Genomic DNA, 21,270 nt, shown 5'->3' on the forward strand with positions numbered 1-21,270 from the left:
GATACCTTCCATTTACCCACCAAAAATCACATTGCCAGCTGGCCAGGTTTCTGACAGCCTCGCCTTATCGATGGTAGCAATCGCCACTTCACAGCTGGCAGTGCATCCTCCTGAGACTGCGTGCCCCAGCATGAAAGGGTCTGGGCTAACTGAAGCAGACACACATAGCCAAACAAACCTGCTTTGCAGAAAGCTTGCCTCCTTCTCCCACTGCTCAGCCAGAGGAGCTATGCTGGTTGTGATGTTTGGGCTTGGCGGTAGAAGACGTGTACATAAGGTCAGAAAAAGGCTCAGACTTCCATGGGAAATTTACCACTGATGGCAACTCAGCCAGCACGTGAGACCAGGGTTCTGCAGTACCGTGTTCTGCTCCGACCCCAGCACACACACACTGAAACCTACAGCCTGCTCTGCAAAGCTCGACCCCTTAACCTCACCGCGCCACACAGACAGCAGGCTGTGTGCAGCACATTGGGGGATCAGACAGGCCGTATTAGGGCTGCCTTTGTACTGCAGGTTGTTATACATGTTTGTAGAGGTCTGGGTGCAAAGATTTTTTTGACAGAAGATGTTAGTTTAATGTTCCCTGTATGATTTAGCCCGTTCTTTCAAATTTACACACCTTTTGAATATTTAGTTTGTCAACCTCTTTAGGGTATGTGCCAATTAAATAATTCAGCTCATTATGAAAAGAAAAAAAAAGACTTCCTCAAACCAGCCTCTGGGCACGTGTACAAAAAGGTTTCGAAGAGCATCAGTTAGCAAAAATAATATTAAAAGAGAGAATGGCGTTGCTGTAGGGTGTTAATAGCTGCAACACGGTGCCCCTGAGATGGCTTCGTCTCAGCCCCAAGGAGATCCCCGTATACCTTTTATGCATTTTATGAGTCTTAATTAATGAGCGTTTGTGAAGAGCTTTGGAGCACTCGGATGAAAGATGCTCCAGGAATCACGCAGTGATTATTAATTACGTATTTTTGTATGGCCCGAACTCGGCAGCAGGACAGTCACAGCACAGGGGGACGGCGCTGCCCCGACCCGCCCCGACCCGGCGATGGGAGCGGCCGAGACGCAGCCGCGGCCCCTGCGCAACCCCTGGGGCTCGCCTCGGGCCCCTCGCGGCGGCGCCTCCCTCACAGGGCCCGTGCGAGGCGGCCACCGGGGAACGGGAGAGAAACTGTTCCACGCAGCCGCTCCCCCAGCGCCAACGGCGGGCGGGTGGCTGTGGGGTTTGGGGAGGGCCGCGTCCTGCTGCCGGGCCTCAGTTTGCCAAGCACAAACCCGAGCTCCGCCAGCAGCGGCAGTGCAGCAGCCGCACCCCGCCTCGTGTCTCGCGGCCCGAGGTGGCCGCAGGGCGCCCCCGGTCCTCCTGCCCTCAACAAAGATGGCGCCTCGGCCCCCCAGGCGCCCCTCGCCCTAACCAAAGATGGCTCCCGGCCGCTCAGCAGCTTCTTGCCCTCAACCAAGATGGCCGCCTCCCCGCCCCCCGCGGATTGGCCGAGCGCGCTGACGCCGGCGCGGCCCCGTCGAACGAGGCGGGGGTCCGCGGGCGCGTCCCGGCGTGCCGCGCGCGCCGCCGGCCGGCCGGAAGAGGGAGCGGGGCGGTTGTTGACAACATGGCGGCCGCTGGCGGCTCCGCGGGAGGAAGAGGCGGAGGGAGCGGCGGCGGCGGGCGGGGGGCGCAGCCCCGCTCCTAGGGGCCCGGCTCGCTGCCCGCTCCCGCGGCCACGCCCCCGGCGGCCGCCTCGCCCCCTGCCCGGCGCCATGTCCTTCTTCAGGCGGAAAGGTAGGGCCGGCACCGCGCCGCGGGGCCCGGCGGGGGCAGCGCCTCGGGGCCGCACGGAAAGGCCGGGGGCGGTCACCGGGGGGGGGGCGCGGGCGGAGGCTGGGGAAGGAGCCCGGGGCGCTCGGGGCTCCTGCGGGCTGCGGGTGTCCGGAGCGGGGCGGCGGAACGGGGCCCCGGGGGAAGGGCCGTGCCCTGCCGGGAGGCGGCTCTGCAGCAGTGCCCGCTGCGCCCTCCCGGAGCGGTCTCTGGGTTTCTCCAACTCCAACTCCCGGCCTGGGAGGTGAGGCTGCGGGCTGGGGCTTACAGCGCGTTATCGGAGCCACCCTGCTGCACCCGGCTGACAAGTGCTGCTGTAAGGTTTCCGAGCCAAAGCAGCAGCGCCGAACGGTTCGTTTTTGGTGCAGAATGTAAGCTGCTGTTCATGGTAGCAGCGATGAAAGCTCCCTGAAATCCACTGAGGGTTTTGCAAGTGTTTAATGATTCCTGAGCTGTTTATGTACTGATGTGGAGCTGCGGAATAAAACTTCCATGCTGCTTATAAACAAACTGGTCAAAAATAGCTTCTGCTGCTTTGTAGATGAAAAGAAACGTGGAGCTGATGTTCTCTCCTGATGCTTAACCCTAGGAGCAGTGTGAGCTTTGGTGGAAACTTTCTCGTGAAGGTAGTGAAGTGTCTGGAGCTGTGATTAAAGCATCTTCGGTCAGAGAAGCACAGTCAGAGCTAAATGCCCAGCAGAGGCATTGCTAAAAGGTGGAGAAGAGTAAGCTCTCAGCTGGGTTGTACATAAATAATACTGCTTTGTGTATCTCAGTTATAGACACTGACTTTTAGAGAAGATCTTAAACTGCAGCTGGTGAAAAGTGACAATTAAAGGCTTAGGATAAACCTCTGTAGACTAGACACGTGCAGTCTAACACTGGACAAAAGCGTCAGTGTTTTGGGGTTGAATTGTTCTTATTTCAGCAGATATAATATTGGGAAAATATGATAATAGTTGTTTTCAAATGAAATTGTAGCAAGGATGCTGGAACTACTGACGTGTAGAAAAATCTCAAAAATACAGTGAAGCAGTTTTTTAGAATGGTCTATAAAACTGTGGTTGGATAATCAGTAGAGAAATGAAATAATAACAGTTGGGCCGGGAGCCAGGGGGCTTGAGGGCACCATTATCAGTGAAATTATCATGAAACCATTATCAGTGAGAACAGTCGGGCTCTGTGCTCATTCATGGGGGATGTTTTGGAAATGATGCACGCTGACCTCTGAAGTTGTGCGTTGCTTTTCCTATACGTACATGCATGAGCAGCTTAGGCTTGTTCATCCTTCTGTCTTCATTCATCCTTCTGCCATTCAAGATGTGAATGAATCAACGTTTTCAAATCTCTTGTGGTCAGCTGGTGTTGGTTTGATGCAAGCCCTGTTCACGACAGGGTAATGCTACTGGAAGTTGTCACAGACCTCTGGCCTTGGTAGTTGTGTACCGCAGTTATCTGTCTGGCTGCACGCAGACCAAATGACATCCGTTTTTCTGAAGAAAATGAAAGTAAATTCCTTAAGTGGAGCTTCACCCTCTGTAACGTGGTCTCCTCACGTACAGCAGTGTTCCTTTATTCTCCGCTGGTGCTCCTTAATCTTGTTCTGCTTGAAGCTGGCAGTGACAAAAGACACCGGTGTACAAAGAGGTTGCGGTGTGGCCTGGGAGTTTGTAGTAGTGGTAGTAAGGCGGCGAGGAACTGAGAAGTTGGTGAGAAGGAACAAGTACATTGGAACACCAAATAGGTGTGTGGAGGGCCCTTCTGCTGAAGCTCGGGAACTATTGCCAGTGGTTAAATATCAGTTGAACAAATTACTGGAACCATTCTAGAGAGGTGCAGAGTTCCTGAGGCTGCGAGCTTTGTGGTGAAGGGAATTGCTTCGTGTCTGCTGTAGCTCAGGGTTATTTCAGGCATGCAGGCTTTCTCAGTGGTTCCTCTCCTGCACATCAGCACGCAGTCAGTTATGTAAAAGCTGGGCTGTTCTCACCATTCGTGTGCAGTTACATCTGGCTGTAAGCTCAGTTTAAAAAGGACCAGTTCTTTTAGCTGAGGCTTAAACCTTTTTGTCTCGGGCAGTGTGTGGAAGCCGCTAGCTTAACTCGTACTCGCTGAGGTGCCAGTTGAGATCTGCAGCATCCGTGCTGCTCGCAGGGAAGGCTGGCAGTGTGGCAGCGCTGCGGCCACGATCGAGCTGGCAATTATGTAACGGGAGCTTGAAGTTTCCCTTTAAAATATTTAAAATGCTTAGGTCTAAATAGGAAGCGTTTTCTAATCTGCCGGTGTTCTGTAACACAAATGTTTGATTCTAGTCAGCTACGAATTGTGGTTATGTTTGGAAGGACTCCAGAGTCAGTGTTCAAAGATGACCTATTTGTAGTAATAATCCCAGCCTGTAGCGGCTGTACGAGGCTCTTCTAGCAGATCGTGTTCTGCAATGTCACCAGTTAATTTCTTGTGCCATCCTGCTTCTGAACTCCTTTGGTCTCTTTATTTTTGTTTTAAATAGATATCCTTGTTCTTTTCCTTTAGGAGCTCCTTTTAAGAACAATTTTTTTTAAAAGGCACTTTTTCCTCACGAGTTTTTTTTAACTGTGATCTTCCCATCAATTGTTTGCCATAGCCTTTGAAGGTAGATGAGCAGTATTATTTATAAGATAATTAACCCTTTTCAGCATCCTTCCAGAACACTTGTGGTACCCCCTGCGTGGTGGAGGAGTCACAGGCTGTCCCTGGTTCCACGTGCACCTCCCCAGCCGTCCACGTTACACCGGTCTGATGCTTGTTTTGGGGAATGCCATTTGTAGCTCGGAGAACATCTGCCGTATCCTGCTCCTAGAACACATCTATCCCTTTCTTTCCAGTTAATGCTGTTTATTAAAGTAACCTTGAGTGTAGCCTTGCTTTAATCGTATGGACAGCAAGAATCTTTCTGGCTGTTAATTCTAAGGTAGTGTATTTCATTGAACTTAACTTGTGAATGAGAAGGTTTTGCTTTTGAAAGGAAAGCAACACGGAAGCGTTGAAAGTCTGGCAGTTACTAGTTATGCGGATTTAAATGAGATCACTTTTAGCAAAATGATGGCTTGCATCTTCCTTTGATACTTGCTGAAGTTGGGAATTTTATATTCCTTCTCTGGTAGATGTCATTGGTCACCCAAAATAACATTAACATTTTCCTTTATATTTTACAGTGAAAGGTAAAGAACAAGAAAAGACCACAGATGTGAAAGCAATTAAAAGTAAGAGCGATGCTTTGTTTATGAATTCAGTTACCTAATATCATCTGACATTTTTATTGTAACTATGGAATAATTTCCTTACAATTGGGCGCAAACCCGATCTAAGCCTTAAAAGCAAAACAGAACCAAAAGTTAATTCTGTTCCCGAGTATTTATAGCAACTAATCTTTCCTAGCCATCTCGCTGTATCTATAAGTACAGAAGGTTATTAAATTATGTCAGACGTGAGCTTTAATTCAAAGGGATGGTAAAACTCAGTCACCTTGCAGACAGTAGTTAATCCTTATCTACGATGAGTTGCTTGTGAAGTTTCTTGCTTATTTGTAGTGTCCTTTGTGGTTTTGAAGATGCAGCTTAACTGTCTAATTGGCCAAAGAGGGTGCCAGTGTCTGATCTAGCTCTGACTGATGTGTCTTGTGAGACCGCAGATGGGAATTTTGTTCAGAATGAATAGCTGTTCTAATGCTCCCCCATGTGATGCAGAAGTCTTGCTGCTGACTGTTGGGAGACAAAGTCTTGATGGGAAAGAAGTTTATAAAATGTGGGAAAACAAGGTTATTTATGCTATCAATTTTTAGTGCAATGCTAAAAGGAGCTGAGGTAGTCCATGTAAATCTGGCCTGTTGCTTTTATGTCCTCAGACAAAATCCCATTTCTGTACTTGTGAATGTGCTATCTGGATAACGAGAGAAAATGAAAGGCTTCTCTTATCTTGGCGTCTCAAGTCAAATATAGGAAACAGTTGCATCTGTTTAATAGTGTACCCCATTATTTTAGTGCAAATACAGTTCCCAGGGACTATCTGACAGAAGCTGTCAGGGAGAGGCTGCAGTTTGGTCACCATTGAAGTTGAAAACTTCCTATATTACATGCAAGCTGCTGCAAACAGGGAGCATCTTTCCAGTTTGGCAAGCAGCTGCTCCACAATCCATGTGATGTTAGGTTAGATTAGTGCCATCCAGAGGTTTTGGAACAAGTGCCTGATGCTTAGATTAAGTAGAACAATTTTGCTTCAAATGTTTGTCATACGAAATTCAATTTGAATCTATTTCACAAAAGCTTAAACCATTACGAGCAGTGTGGCTCTGGTTCTACACAAGCAGCCTGCAGCAAGTTTCCCTCATCAGCCAAGGGACTGGCTGCCATCCATTGGCATGGGGAAAACTGCAGGTTTTCCATTATTATATTATTAAATATTTTTGTTTATCTATTTTTTATTATTAAATATTATTAAAGTATTAAATAAAGGCTATGTAAAAGACGGTGAGCAGTACCTTGGTACCAAATACTTTAAATGCAGGAACACTTCAGGATAGCATCAATGTTTCAGCTCTCCTGTACTGTTGCTTCCAGGTATCTGCTACCGTGATATTCAAGTGTGATATCATCAACTTCTGTCATCACATTAAATTGTGCATAAAAATAAAGTTACACAGCATGAAAGTCATTAAAAAAAAACAACTTTCTTAACACCTTGATGAAACACGTCATTGTGAAGCAGTGTGCTGAGATAGTGTCATCTGACTCGCTTTATTTTTAACAGTCAGAGGTGTAAGATGTCCTTGTGTGACATCCTAATCAAATGTAATTTCCTGAGAGCTTTGGAAACTGGTATTGCTGTGTTTTGTTTTGTTCCAGCTTTGTCATCAATTAACAACCACTTGATGCTTTTTCACAGATGGTTTTGCATGAGGAAGTTCTTCTTTGTTCTCTCTAGGCTCAAATAGCCAGCCATGTTCTGAAATGGCCAAGGGAGATGAAGGTTTATAATCTGTTTCATCACAGATGTTTCCTTCCTTACTGCTTTTTTTTTTTCCCTCTTAGAACTCAGGTACAGACAAAATATTTTTGAAAGATGTTCTTCTTAAAACTCTCAGTTCTGTAGTTCAGTTTTTATTAACGCATTTAAACCTTTAAAAAGGTAAGGAAATGGATTTGCCAAGAATAATGCAACTAAACTACATTGCTGACAAAGTATGAGATTGTTGTTACAGAGGTTATAAAGGAAGCAGGAAGACTCAGGAATAATATTTCACATGCACACTTGGATTTGTTGGCTTTTGATTACCTACTGAATAAGGAGGATATAGGGGGCGGGTACCACTCAGATCTATTGGAAGTGAGATTATTCTTGCCATAAAACTTGTTTGTTTCTGTAATCTTAAATCATATTAGACCCTTGATCCAAGATGATGTGCAGTGGTTCCATGAGGTTTTTAATAAGATTGGCTTGTTTGGGGAGCACTTAGCACCCAATAATGCATAGAAATGGTGTGAGGATCCTTTTCTTTTAATCACTGCTGTCTTGATTCCAGCTCCAATACCTGTACATTCCCCTCAAAGAAGCACTAGAAATCATGCCTTGCTGGAGGCTGCAGGACCAAGCCATGTGGCAATTAATGCCATCTCTGCCAACATGGACTCTTTCTCTAGCAGTCGGACAGCTGCTCTTAAGAAGCAGCCAAGTCACATGGAAGCTGCTCATTTTGGAGACTTAGGTAAGGCTTTATCTGCTCTGTAATACTATCAGCAATTCCTTTCTTTTTTTCCCTCCGGTGGATGTTATTGGTATGCTGACCATTTGTTGGTTTTCAGTCAAGTAAATTGGGTAACTAAAAATCGATACTGCCATTTCAATTGCATCTGTTATAGCCTGGATGGGCTTTGAATGGGCAGTAAATTCGTTGCCTTTTTGGTTAAAAGAGATTCCTTTGTCTTGTGTACCACCATTAGGTTGGAATCATCTCTTCACTAGCTGCATTCCAAGATGTTTTTGTATCCAACTGAAATGTTTGTAACACAATACAGAGTTATTCTCATAATATTTCCCTTTAGGCAGATCGTGTCTGAATTATCAGGCTCAAGAGACCAAATCAAGCCTTTCAAAGACCCTTGAACAAGTTCTGCAGGACAATGTAGCCCTCCCTTATTTTATCCAGTTTATGGAACTGCGCAGAATGGAACATTTGGTTAAGTTTTGGTTAGAGGCTGAAAGCTTTCACTCCACAACATGGTCCCGCATAAGAGCGCACAGCCTGAACACAGTTAAGCAGAGTTCGCTGGCAGAGCCGGTGTCGCCCTCGAAACAAGAGGAAATGGCATCTTCTCCGCCTGGATTGCTTGAGGAGAGACTGGAGGATTCTAGCACTGTGCGACTGCTCAGGACCAAACCAGTGGCTCCAGATAAGAACAACAGAACTAGCAACAGCCAGAACCACGTGCTCTCGGGTCAAGAGAGGGATAATACCAGTGTTGTTTGTCTAAGAAAATCTGAGACAGGGATGCATTCTGTTGCAGCTGATCAGCAAGAATCTTCCAAGCTTACAGTATCAAATAGAAACAGCCCCTCATCTGCACTAAAGGACTTGTCAGGAAAACTAATGAAAAGTAAGTGTCAAATATCCCCTTTTTTGAACAAGGTGGGCAGATGGGGAATGTACTAGCTACTGCTTGCTTTTTATGGTGAGCTGCCTTGGTTCTTGTGTTCGTAGTAAGCTTGGTATGGTGCTGTGAGGAGGAAAATCATTTTGTATTTCGGTAACTTACTGTGTAAGTGGATAGGCAGTTTAAGAGTTATGTATTTGTTTTGACTGGTTGTTTAAAAATAAATATGCTGTTCCTACTTGTGTAATCTTAAGAAACGAAGATGAACATTGCAATGTCCCGCTCTTCCCTCACACATTCCACCCCCCAACTTAAAAGAATTGCAGAAAATTTGGATGATGGGGCTGAGAATTGATAATAAACTGCCTGTGGAAGGTAAATATCCTGAATCACGTAAAATGGCGTAAGTATTGGTTCCAAAAGACTTGTAGAGATTTTGTATGGAATGTGCTGTTTTTGTTCTTGGATTTATTTGATAGAGTTCCTCCCCTTGTAACTTACTGTTCTCATTCGGAGTCCACCTCTTCAGAGGCAACTGGAAGTAAGGATGAAATTAAAATACTGACTTTTGATAGTGAGCTACATGCACCTGTTTCTGTAATCTGCATCGACTCAGTTCGCCCTCATTTCTGCAAGTATGCAGGCAAAAAGGAAGCACTCCCTTCTTCGTATCGATTCCTTTTGTTTGCTCAATGGTTTCCTTATGTTACATCCTTTTCTCTTGCTATTTGCCTTCCTTGTATAGCCATTTATCATATGCCTCCAGAATATGTAACCTCAGCCCCAAAATATCATAAGCAAACAATGACATAGTCATGAAAAACACCTCTGATTTCTAACATTAAAATAATTTGAAAGGACCAGGTCCTTTCTGAGAAATCTGGGAAGTCTGGAGTACAATTTTTTCCCTCTCTACGAAGCAGTGTCCTAACTTGTTTGAAAAATGACACGCAAAGCGTACAACTTGTTCGGGGGAATCCAATTTTCTGATTTTTTTTTTTTTTTCCTTTAGTTCCTTTATAATGCAAGTGCTTTCTGTTCTGTGTGATGAGCTAGAAACTGGGAACTTCCATGCAGTTCATGCCACATGGGTGTTACTACTGGGGCTAAGATGTGCAGCTGAGGCAGAGGGTGCTGTCTGGTTTGGTGGGGGGGGATTTGGAGCTACGTTACTGTGTTCATCTCACTAGCTGGTCCATGCTGGGCTTATTGTGACCTGGCTGGAGCTAACACAGTTGTGTTAGATTGCTGATAGCAAAGTTTTGAGCAAGAAACTGTGAAAGCTTCATGGGAAGGAGATTGTAATTGTTATTAGATACATCTGCTCTTCAGGAAAGAAAGTTATTCACTCTTCTTTTTAAACCTGTACCAATGCATACAAAGTTTGACTCTGAATTTCTTCCTTGCAGGTATAGAACGGGATGCAGTTAGTACTTTTACCAAATATATTTCTCCAGATGCTGCTAAACCAATACCTATTACAGAAGCGATGAGAAATGACATAGTTGGTAAGAATGCATACTGCCTGCTCAGTTCAGAGCTTCCTCTTTCACCATAAGTATCATTAGTACCACACGCGCTTATTTTTCTGAATTGCAAAGTTAGTTTTAAAAAGATAGCTAAACACACACCTGATGATTGCAGAATGCTCCCCCCCTCCCCCGCCTTGGATATTTTGATAGCATGCAATCACATGGGTATCAGCAGATCTTACCTTTCAGTAATTTTGTGCAACGTCCACCTAAGAACTTGCAGAGACTTTGCTTAAAATAGTGAAAATTCCTGATGGTTATAGGAAGAATCCAAACTGAGTCTTCATCAAATATTTTAGCCATAATAGTATCAGTCAGCTATCTGCAGTGCTAAGAAGGCAGTGCTAGTGCCTCTTAGCAGCTTTTTTTGTGCAGTTAGGACCAGCTGATTCTAGCAGATTTGAACTGCAGTTCTTCATTAACTAGTCATCGCTCATGTCTTTCAGCTTTTTTAAACCAAACGTGCGTTAAAATTAACCCAGTCTTTCTTTGCAGCAAAGATTTGTGGTGAAGATGGACAAGTGGATCCTAACTGCTTTGTTACAGCACAGTCAATAGTGTTTAATGCAATGGAACAAGAGTAAGTTAAGGAATGGTTTGGCTTCTTGTGTTTGTTGTCCTTTTGCAAAAGGTGGTTCATTTAAAATGCTTATGAAGACGACCATAAAATTGCTGTTCTTTGTAGCCTCCTATACTTGAAATGCTGCTCAGATCTCTTCCTCCAAATCTGTTCTTGTGATTGCTTGCTGAAGTTGTACTTGCATGCTATTAATGCGTTCTTTATACTGTTCCCATGTCATTTGTATACCCTGCCTGTTTTTTTCTTGCCCATTTTACTTTTGTCTGACTGAAATAGTAAGACTTCTGGGGCAAGAACTAATTGGTTCACAGAGTGTGTTGAATGCTGTTGGCCCTTAATGACTAATCGTTATTTCGTGTGCAGGCACTTTAGTGAATTTTTGCGAAGTCATCATTTCTGTAAATATCAGATCGAGGTGCTGACTAGTGGGACTGTTTATCTAGCTGACATACTTTTCTGTGAATCAGCCCTGTTCTATTTCTCTGAGGTGAGTATTGGGGTTGTGATTTGTTTTCTTGATTCCATTCTATCACGTGGAAAATATATTAAATATAAGAAAATACATATAACCAAGCACCTTAAATATAACCAAAGAGATGAGGTGTATCTGTTTTTTCTGGGATTAAATGCAGTAGGATAAATGTGAGGTTTTACAGCTCTGGGGTCCTGTACCTCTAGGGAATCATCTGTTAGGAGTAAGATAATTGTCCTGATAGTCTGATAAGCCAATATAGTTTGGAATGGCAAGCTGGGAAGCTGAGGCATGCTGTAAACTAAGTGTAGCATGAAAATAGCTTTTCCTATGTCTTTCAGTATGATGTAAACAAGTAATTGTTTAGAAACTAAATGCAAAAATCTGTACAGAAAAGAAATGTCGCAAGCTCTTTTTTTAAACAGAATGCAACAAGCTAATTCTGTCTGCAGCACTATCAGACAATAGAAAGTATTTATATGCCTTTGATAATTTTGTGTCACAAATTTATGGGCTGTTTTTTACTTTAAGTGGGATGGAGGAAGTTTGTTTGTGCTTGTTATGTTTTCTTGCTAAAACTTTATTTTTAATTTCCCTTCTAGTACATGGAGAAAGAAGAAGCAGTTAATGTATTGCAGTTCTGGTTGGCAGCAGATAACTTCCAGTCTCAACTTGCTGCCAAAAAAGGCCAGTATGATGGGCAAGAAGCACAGAATGACGCCATGATTTTATATGACAAGTGAGGGAGTTCAACAATTATGTTTCTGAAGCTCTAATTTTGTCTTTGCCCTTCTGTGTTGCCGTGTGCAAGAGGAACTTTTAATTTTCAAATGCTGTGCAGTATTGCATTGTTTTGCTGAAATGCATTTTATTTAGGCGACCTCCAGTGTATGTGTGTACGTACAACAGCTCTTAGAATGTTTCCTTACACATAATTGTAAAATCCTTATAAAGACTTTGTTCTTAAACAAAAATCAGAATTTTCAGGACTTGATTGCTTCAGTTAGTGTTTGGCCATAAAATATCGAAGCTACTTGGTTGCTATATAAAAACATGTAAGTTCTAAACCTTATAGCAGTGTTAAGTGTAGAAAAGTCTTTAATTTCAGGTACTCTTAGTCATTTAATGTAGGCTGCAAGTGCTTTTACCACATGTAGTAAAAGCCATGTAGAGCTGGTTATTAATATTTCAAAAGATGGTCCTTATTTTGGTTAGGAAGCAACCAGTCCCCTTTTATTGTCATTTTCACTCTCAGTAGTGTAACTTCTTTCCTTTTTGTGCTTCAGCTTAGCAACAGTGCAACTGGAGGATGGACATAAAAAGTGCTTCCAGAAGCTGAAGTGTAAGGCTTGTTGCCATAAGCTTGTTGAGTTACTGTCCTGATAGGAAATAAAATTTGGAGAGGAAGCAAAGAACCCACTTCCATTAGTCACACACCTCTGTTACCCTCCGTTGTCAAACTGTTTTTAATGATGAGCAAATGCTGCTTCAGAGTTCTGGGTGTCCTCTGCTTCATTCCTGCTTCTTTGTTACAAAGCTGTGTAGGATTCTGCTCATCAGTAATCACATGATGCTCTGTTTCTTTTATCTGTATCTTCAGGGCAAGGCTTTATCAAAAAATGTTTCTGTGAATTGGGGACTTTTTTCTCCCTGCACTTAGTTACTGTCAGTTGTACGTACATTTTGAAGCCAGCACCATCTAGTGGCTGCAGCATGGTTAATGGCCTCCAGTGGAAAAGGGTAGGTACTAACACTGCCAAATTTTGCAAAGTGTTTTTGTTGTCTTCTTCCCCTGTCTGGTGCTGCAGGTACTTCTCCCTTCAAGCCACGCATCCTCTTGGGTTTGATGACTCTGTGAGGTTAGAGATTGAATCCAACATCTGCAGGGAAGGTGGCCCTCTCCCTAACTGTTTCACTACTCCCTTACGGCAGGCGTGGACTACCATGGAGACGGTGAGACACCCTCTTCAGAATGGTTTTGGCAGTTAGTGAAGATAATGGGAAGATCTTGTAGCATCAGACTTGCAAATTCCATTTGCCATCTCTGACTTGTCCTCTTATTTTAATAACTTACTGTTTACATGAATAATAGAATTAGTAAAATTTGGTATTTTCCCCAGCCTACTATGGAAAGATACCACAAAATGGTTAATCTGCAAATTGTTGCATATTATTGGGAGTAACGGAATTCCCCCATGTATGAATTGTTATCAACAGCTTATTTTACTTTTTTTTTAACAAAATTTTTCTTCATGCTAGTAATCGTTGTTTGCAAGTGCTAGTAGTAGTTTGCAGGTATGATACCAGTGCTGTGGATAACAGCGTAACTGTAGGATACAGGGTACTAGATTGATGGCTTGATTCTTGAGCTGCTGCTGGTTTCTGAACAGTCTGGTAAGATAGCTGTAAGGCTGTGGGGCTGTCAGGCCTTTCTAGAAGAAGGAAAATCTCAATTTTAGTTCCAATCTGTGGGGAATTTAGTTAAAACATAACTGTTTTTGTTGTTTCATTTTGCAGTAGGCCTGAAAGCAATTCAATAGCTAATCCAGAATAGTTCCATACCTGAACACTTGTGTACCATCTACACAAGGACTGAGATATTTGTGTGTCTCTTCTGTTTTACAAATGATCTACAGCAGTCGTGCAGGCCTGCTGTGATTAAGGGGACTTCTTCTGTCTCTCAGGTTTTTTTGCCTGGTTTCTTGTCCAGCAACCTTTATTACAAATACTTGAATGATCTCATCCATTCTGTACGAGGAGATGAATTTCCAGGAGGGAATATTGCACTGAACATTCAAGGGCCCGGCAGTTCTCCTGATAGCGATTCCATAGGGGGCCCAGATGGCTCTGCCTCCCAGGTATGTCTGTCTTGGTTTAATTCTGTTCTAGCAAATGCTGCAGTTGCTTTCCTGTCTTGATATCAGAGTTCATACCCTGTAAGGGTTTATTGTAATTGTAAGCTTCCTGATCCTCTTTAGCATCACTGAACATTACTAAATCTTGTGTTATGTTAGGGTATGTTTACTGTGCCTCCTGCTAAGATGAAACATGATGTTGGTACAGGACTGTATCTATCATATTCATTGTCCTCAGAGTCTTGCACTGCTTTTAGTTCTTTGACTCAAGGTTATGTTTTTTCATTAAGTTGTTAATAATCACCGAAGACTGTTTCATAGTGCTGTAACACTTAAGAACATTTTTATAAACGCTTTGTTTATGAATGTTTTAAAGAACATTTTAAAGCTGTGTTTGGGGGGAACAACACCCCAGTTACAACTTCAGGCAAATTTGACACTAGAATATACTATGGAATTTAAATATGGACATTCAAACTGGGTGTTCAGTGTCACTAAAGTGACACACCTCTGTACAGAGAATTCCCCTCAGTTCTAGTGTTCATCATCTCTCAATTCACATGTAGAGTAATGACAGTTTATCTCTCCCAGCTGGTTTTCATTAGTTTGCCTCAGCAGATATTTCCATGCTGTAGTTCTTAGGGTAGCTGGTCATGTTGGTCTGGTAGAAGATGGGCAGACTCCTGACCTTAGCAAGAGCTCTGGCATGCTGGAAATACATACTTTTGACACTGTATTTCCATAGAAATACACACTGCAGACACTATTTCCACCGAGATGCAGTGATTTGGGGGGTGTTGTTCGTGTGTCTATCATTTGATGTAAAGCTGGCAATAAAAAAATAGTCTGTTGTTGGGTAGGGCATTCTTTTCGTTCATTAAGCATGATTAGGGCTATGTGGCTGTTCCTTTGCAGTACTGTGTAGAAGCAAGAATGTAGCTGGGTTTCTCTGGCTCTTACCTTTCCAGTTTCACTGGTGTTCACTGGCTATTTGCTCTGTGCCCTGGTCACAGACCAGCATCTTTCTTTTTTATTGCCTTATGTGGTGCTGGGTTCCCATGTGGGCCTAGCCTCAGACGTGGGCAGTGGAGCACATGACATTTGGTAACCGTGCAAGCAACATCAAAGAAATGTTTTTTAACAAAGAGTTGTCTGTTCCAAAACTTCTAGCTTTGCTTGATTCAAATGTGTTTGAGGGAGAGGATAAGCAGATTCTAGCTTATCTGTAACCAGGTCAGCTTGCAAACTGCAAGCCCAGCTGAGAGCAGAAAAGCTAAGCGAGAACTGCTTCTGCTGAGTTGCTTTTATTGAATGCTGCAGTGTTACCAGGGGGTTTAAATCTGGAATGTAGACCAACAGTACCGACATACTGCAGTTCAAGCAACCTGGAAGCTGTACTACTTGCTTGTAATGTTTTTATACCTCCCAACTAAGTTTAAAAAAAAAAAAGTGGGGAATGAAATCTGTTCTGCCATCTTAAACTACCCTGCCTCCTGATAGTAGTAGGAGGAGAAACTTCTGGTAATTGGCCTGCTTGGAATGCTTGGGAAGGAAGTGCTGCATTTTGTGGTATGCATTCCTACTTAGCTGGAGATGCTCCTAGGCAGATCTCTGCATATTTTTGCATAAAGAACAGCACTTGCACAGACCGGCAGGAAAGGTGTTTGCAAGGCAGCTGCCATAAATGTTTCTGTTCTGAGTTAAGGTGCTAATAGATTGCTATACGTTTGTGCTCTCCCTGCTGTTGCTCAAACGTTTCCTTGTTTTTTTTTTCACGTTCCTATGTAAATGCTTCAGTCCAAAAGATAAATGTTTGTTCTCTGTTTGTGGGGAACGCATAGAGTACTTAATAGGAATTGCTTACCAGGTGCATGAGAGGGATGAGTGAAGCTGCTGCAGCTTTTGAGGTAGTTCAGTGTTAATACTCAAACAAATAATATGCATGCACACACAGATCTATTCAGCTGATAATGTTTAGACAGCAGTCTTTACATGTATGTATGCTGACCTGCACATTGTCTTTGGCTCTGGTCATGTAACTTTGTCATCCTCTGTTTCAAAACAATGTCATACGGTGTTAGCAATTCATTGTTGTGTAGATGCTCTCTAATTCTTTTATGCTTGCATGAATGTTACGGAGTTTTTTATCTATGTGTTAAAGCACTAAAATGGTAATTTTGTTAAGAAGATACAAGTTGTTTGCATTGGGCACTAATACTTAGAATTTTTATTTGTAGTCCAATGTCAAAAAGGCTAATGTTAAAATCCTGAAAAATTTTGATGAAGCAATAATTGTAGATGCTGCAAGTCTGGATCCAGAATCTTTGTATCAACGAACATATGCAGGGTAAGGCTCATTCAGTGCATCTCATTCTTTGTAGCATACTTTTCACGTTTCATTTTTGCTGTGTCCTTCGCTGAGAGTATGCGTAAATACTAAATGTTGCATTATTAGTACATCCTAGTATTTGAAAGCAATTTTATTTCATTAGTGTGATTTAATACCAGCATCATAGTGAATGATTCTCTGAACAGAACAGCAGCCAGAAAAATATTTCCAACAGATTTTTTTTTCTCCTAGCTATTACTCTTCTGACTCCAAAATATATAGCAAAGTAGTTCCTATTTGGGGTTGCAATAGAAAAAGAAAAAGCTCAGGTGCATTTGATACTGTAATGAACATCTTCAGTTTCTCCCTACTTCCATGGTAGAGAAGGGCTTGTACTTCATCAGCAGACTGCGCTGCTGTTTTCCTGTTTCTTAAGTTGCTCTTTGTTATAAAGCTCTTCTGCTCTGTGGATCTCATAGAGAAATTCTTTGTTTCTATAGTTGCTTTGCTATTGCATGCCACTCTTCTGTCCCTTTAAGTACTGTAAACTGTTTTCTCCTGATGACGTGTTTTATAATAGTGTAGAGCACTTGATAGCTCTGCCTGTTGATGTTATGGTTGAGTTGAAGCATTTGCCTACTTGTAGTTCCTAGAATTTTTAAGATAGGCTCTGAATTCAGATACACAAGGAGGACGGGAAATTTTTCCCAGTACATCATTTCTAGGTGGAAAAGGTGGTAATTGGTGTAAGAAAAAATGGCATTTTACTAGATCCTTTATTGTATTGTAGACTTGTTTTTGTTTCTCTGATTGAGAACTTTCCCTGTTACTGGAGTTCTCGTGGTAACCTGTGTGGTCCCTTTCTTCCTTTTCTCTGCAGGAAGATGACATTTGGACGAGTCAGTGACCTGGGACAGTTTATCAGAGAATCTGAACCGGAGCCTGATGTCAAAAAATCAAAAGGTTTCCTTTCCTCTTTTAATTTCAATACACATCTGCAAAACTATTCTCTTCTTCTCTTCAGTCAAGATAAGCAAGATTCTTGTCTCTTTCAAGTTCTGGTTAAAGCCAAATAGAGATGTTTAGGGAATTGTCCTGTACTGAGGCAAAACCCATTTCTGGCCTGGTTCCCTAGCCAAATTGTGCTTTTCTGGTCCAGCTGGACTCCTGGGATCATGAGCAGCCTGTGGGGGTTGGAGCTGTCAGTGGAACCTGGCAGGGATGAAAGCTGCTAGCAGCTGAGCTGATGATCAAACCTCAAAAGATTTGGTCTCAAGATGAAAAAGAACTTCAGCTCTCCACATGCTTCCCACTCAGTTTGGGATCCGCTGTTAATGCAGCTTTTCAACTCTGCTTTCTGGTAAAAAGGAATGATTTGGACTCAGAGTCTAGTGAACCATGGCTCCCTGTAATCCTTTGTCTTTTATTTCTTTTCTGTGTTCTCTAACACCAGCAGTGCAAATCCTTCAGAAGGATAGAAGGAAGTAGCTTTTGTAGAGATGTGCCACAGAGCTTGCTAATATACCTTGTTTGCTGTTTTTTTTTTAATCTCAACTAGGGTCCATGTTTTCACAAGCAATGAAGAAATGGGTTCAAGGAAACACAGATGAGGTGTGTACTCTTTTTTTCTTGTCCTTGTGACATACTTTACCATTCAGATTCTGAATAGGTCTGATACACCAGCCAGAACTGTGACACTGTGATAAGTATCATCAAATTGCATGCACCAGTGAAACAATTTGTTTGTTTTTTTGACAGTGCTGAATAGTTTAATAAAATAGTTAATTGTGTGCTTGCAGTCAAGGGGTTTCTTATTACAGTGTTTTAAGATAGATCCTCAAGTAAGTGTGGAGGTGCTGTTCTTCTTTGGTTTTACCGTGAAGTGACCACTGTATGTGGGTTGCAGGCTGCGTTTCTCCCTCTGGAGGGGCTTGGACATGTTCCCAATAGATAAGTCTAAAAACCTTACCAAATGTTTTGGAAATTGCATCAAGCAGTAAATGTTCATGTTAATTGAAGTTAATGCTGTACTTGGAAACCAAGGTGCATTTACATCAAGGGAGGATATGCTTACTCCAAGTCACTGAGCTGTGAAAGCTAACTGCGTATCCAAGGTTGAGTACATGAACTATGTTGAGGGCACCGCATTATTTTACAAACTTCAAACCATTTGTATTTGGGATGTTTTTGCTATGGCAGGCTCAAGAAGAGATGGCTTGGAGGATAGCAAAGATGATAGTCAATGATGTTATGCAGCAGGCACAATGTGAACAGCGTTCAGAGAAGATTACAAAGGTAAGAGGGTGGAAAAGCAGTGTGCCTTTATCTGGCTTGAGCCAGCGTGGGAGGAGCAGAGCTCTTGCTGTACCACCTGTGGTGCTTCTCTTGTGCAAATCTTGAAATTGTCTTTGTTCGAGTATTTACAATCTGCCTTATTAGGTAAGAAGGTGATATGTGCTGCAGGATCAGCATTGCAGTTCCTTGTTTAAGTTCACGCTTATTAGCATTCTTTACCATGAAATAGTGTATTTGCCTAAATTACCACTAAAACTTACGTGTTGTCTTCTAAAAAAAGAAAAGTTCTGATGTACCAAACTTTTTGTGAAATAATGAAGACAGTAGTTTATCAAGTATAGAATCTGATACTCCTGGCTTTTGAGCATTTGAGCATCTGACTTTTTCAAATTACTTAATTATTGAAAGTAACTGTGCCAAATCCTAGTGATTAGGCTTGAATGGATGGTCCATAGTTCTTGTGTTTTTTTTTTTTGGAATAGTTATATTTAAATGACTTATAATAATTGTACTTAATTCTATAATTCCAGTCTGACTAGATGACAAAGTCACTCAGCAGAATATTTAGAAATGTCAAGTGGCTGCAGATGCTCTGGATTCGATTAAGCAAGCAATAGTTACTGTAATTGGAAGATTGGGAGTAGCATTTCTTCTCTCCCAAACTCATAAGCATACCTGGCTTCAACACTTGTAAACACAAAATGTCTTTCTGTTGAGTGATTGATGTGTATGTTTTAGGGTAAGATGAACTCTAACCCTGTTCTTCCTTTTTCAGCTATGATTTTAGAAATGCCAGAACAGGAAATCTGGCTTTCTGCTTTGAGAATGAGTGAACTTTCCCTTTGGGTGGATTCTTTAACACAGCCAATAAAAACAAAGCACTGTTACTCCAACCGCTGATATCTCCCTCATTGATAAGGAAGAATTAAAAAGAAGCAATCCTGTACCTCCACTGTAGAGCGTGAAGAAACACTTTTTCCTGTTGTATGTGGCATTCACAATGATGGTTTTTAGAGAGGAAGACACCACTTATGAACGTGTCATTGAGTAACTGTGATCAACTTCACAAATACTTGACCCTGTCTCAAAAAGACTTTTAAGCAAAATATCTGGAATGGGACACAAGCCACAAAGAGGGGAAGGTTTTGCTGTAGTTTCTAGTTCTACCTGTAATTTTTAATTATATAACTGCAAATGCCACGGGATGCATCCCTGACATTGGCCATTGGAGAAGCGAACCTGAAATGGTGAATTTATTGGCAGTGAATGACCTAAAAAGTTTTAAGTTTTATTTTTCCTTACTTGAAATAGATGAGCATTCACCTGTAAGATAAATGTATTTTACTTCATAACTCCATTAACTTTGAAGGCAGTGTAGAACGATCAGGAGCGAAGCCTGGACAGCGTAACTCTTCCTTGTCGAGCTCTTACACCTGCACACACTCATCCCCTGCTTCAGACACACAGCCCACTCGAGCAGACTTGAAAGCCAGTCTTGTGCTTGTGCAGCCCTCTGCTCCCGTGCATTGGCTCTGAATGCAGCCTGTGCTTTGAGGAGATCGTAGCCAGTAGCCTGCTCCATCTTTTTTCTTTCCATCCCACAAGCAAGGAAAAAAGTAATTACTGCCATGTGCTGCTGCCATTCTCCATAACTTCTTGTCCTCAAACCAGCGTAGTATCTAATTCCAGAGGTTTGGTTTACAAAGAAAAATAATTTTTAATGACCTTCAGCCACCTTTTCCCTGATGTTGTTAACACTTGCAACTTGCAAAACCTTTAGTTTAAGTAAAAAAAAAAAAAAAAAGCCACGATGTGACACAGCACCTCTATTTTTCCCAGCAAATTGATTTTGCAGAGTATCAAAAACACTCTGTGTCACTGTTATGTTATCGCTGCATTTTTAGTATACAACACTTCCATTTTGGTTTTTATTTAACTCTTATGATTGCTTTTTTTCCTTGAACTTGTGCAAAAAATCACTTTGCAAAGAAATCATCTCCAATGTTCAGAGTATCTTGATTGACTAGCAAGTGTTATACTGTTGCAATATTTGATTGTATAGAGACACTGTATTATCTATAAGAAAAAAAAAAAGCAAAAAAGGCTGTGTATAGGTTTTTGGTACTATGTACCACCTCTTATTTCTCTCATGCCCAAGTATTCGTGTACTTAAAGCATACTATATTTAATTGTGTTTTGATTTAAAATATATAAATATTAAAACTTGTGTCAATTTTCTGTTTTGATGGGATTTGAGTTTACATGTTTTTTAAAGGTGGGTCTTATAGGTTCATAAAAAAAAAAAAACAAAACAAAACAAAAACACCTGAAATGTTTGTCCTTGGTACATTTGCAAATGCTAATTAATCTTGTAATGGATGATGTAGTGTACTAAGAATCATTTCAATAAATTCTAGGGCCTGATCAGAAACACTTCTGGAACAAAAAGCAGGGAGAAATGGCTGACAAGGTCCCACCTCATTCATGGGGCCAGCCTGCTCCTCCAGGGTGCACAGACATGGTCTTGGGAGCTGTCACTGACTGGCTGAGCTCTTGCTTTGGGTAATTTCTCTAAGCTGTTTTGCTTGAATGGTGGCAAACTGGTAAGACAGTATTCTGTGGTTGGTTTGGTTTCCCTCTTCTGTGCGTAGGCAGTATTGAATTTTGATAGAGTGCTGATCGCTGGGGGCTACGGACACCTGATGCTTGCCATGCTTGTCACTGGTTTGTGCTGGGTGGGACAGGAGATACTGTATTTCTTG

At 42.2% G+C, this 21,270-nt stretch overlaps 1 protein-coding gene across 2 annotated transcripts; it reads left to right on the forward strand.

Annotated features, from left to right (window-relative positions):
• Positions 1-966: 966 nt before the first annotated feature.
• On the forward strand, positions 967-20,759 carry AKAP10 (A-kinase anchoring protein 10). Of its 2 annotated transcripts, XM_084493384.1 has the most exons (15): positions 967-1,786; positions 5,014-5,061; positions 7,377-7,559; positions 7,897-8,448; positions 9,855-9,953; positions 10,473-10,557; positions 10,921-11,044; positions 11,632-11,768; positions 12,838-12,982; positions 13,714-13,887; positions 16,122-16,231; positions 17,094-17,176; positions 17,772-17,824; positions 18,413-18,508; positions 19,284-20,759. In XM_084493384.1, the coding sequence occupies exons 1-15, from the start codon at positions 982-984 to the stop codon at positions 19,287-19,289; spliced, it is 2,700 nt and encodes an 899-aa protein (XP_084349510.1). In that variant the 5' UTR covers positions 967-981; the 3' UTR covers positions 19,290-20,759. The 2 variants fall into 2 exon arrangements, with proteins under 2 accessions (XP_084349510.1, XP_084349511.1); XM_084493385.1 differs by lacking the exon at positions 5,014-5,061.
• The last annotated feature ends 511 nt before the right edge of the window (positions 20,760-21,270 follow it).

This window comes from Aythya ferina (genome assembly GCF_964211825.1).
Source record: "Aythya ferina genome assembly, chromosome: 19".
NCBI classification, from domain to species: domain Eukaryota; kingdom Metazoa; phylum Chordata; class Aves; order Anseriformes; family Anatidae; genus Aythya; species Aythya ferina.

What these genes read in the sequence shown, in the direction of transcription:
- AKAP10 (XM_084493384.1), top strand. Translation starts at nt 982, where the DNA reads ATGGCCCGAACTCGGCAGCAGGACAGTCACAGCACAGGGGGACGGCGC. An exon ending in AGATGTGAAAGCAATTAAAA is followed by an intron (nt 5,062 to 7,376) that starts GTAAGAGCGATG and finishes TCTTGATTCCAG; the next exon opens with CTCCAATACCTGTACATTCC. An exon ending in CCCTGTTCTATTTCTCTGAG is followed by an intron (nt 11,045 to 11,631) that starts GTGAGTATTGGG and finishes TTTCCCTTCTAG; the next exon opens with TACATGGAGAAAGAAGAAGC.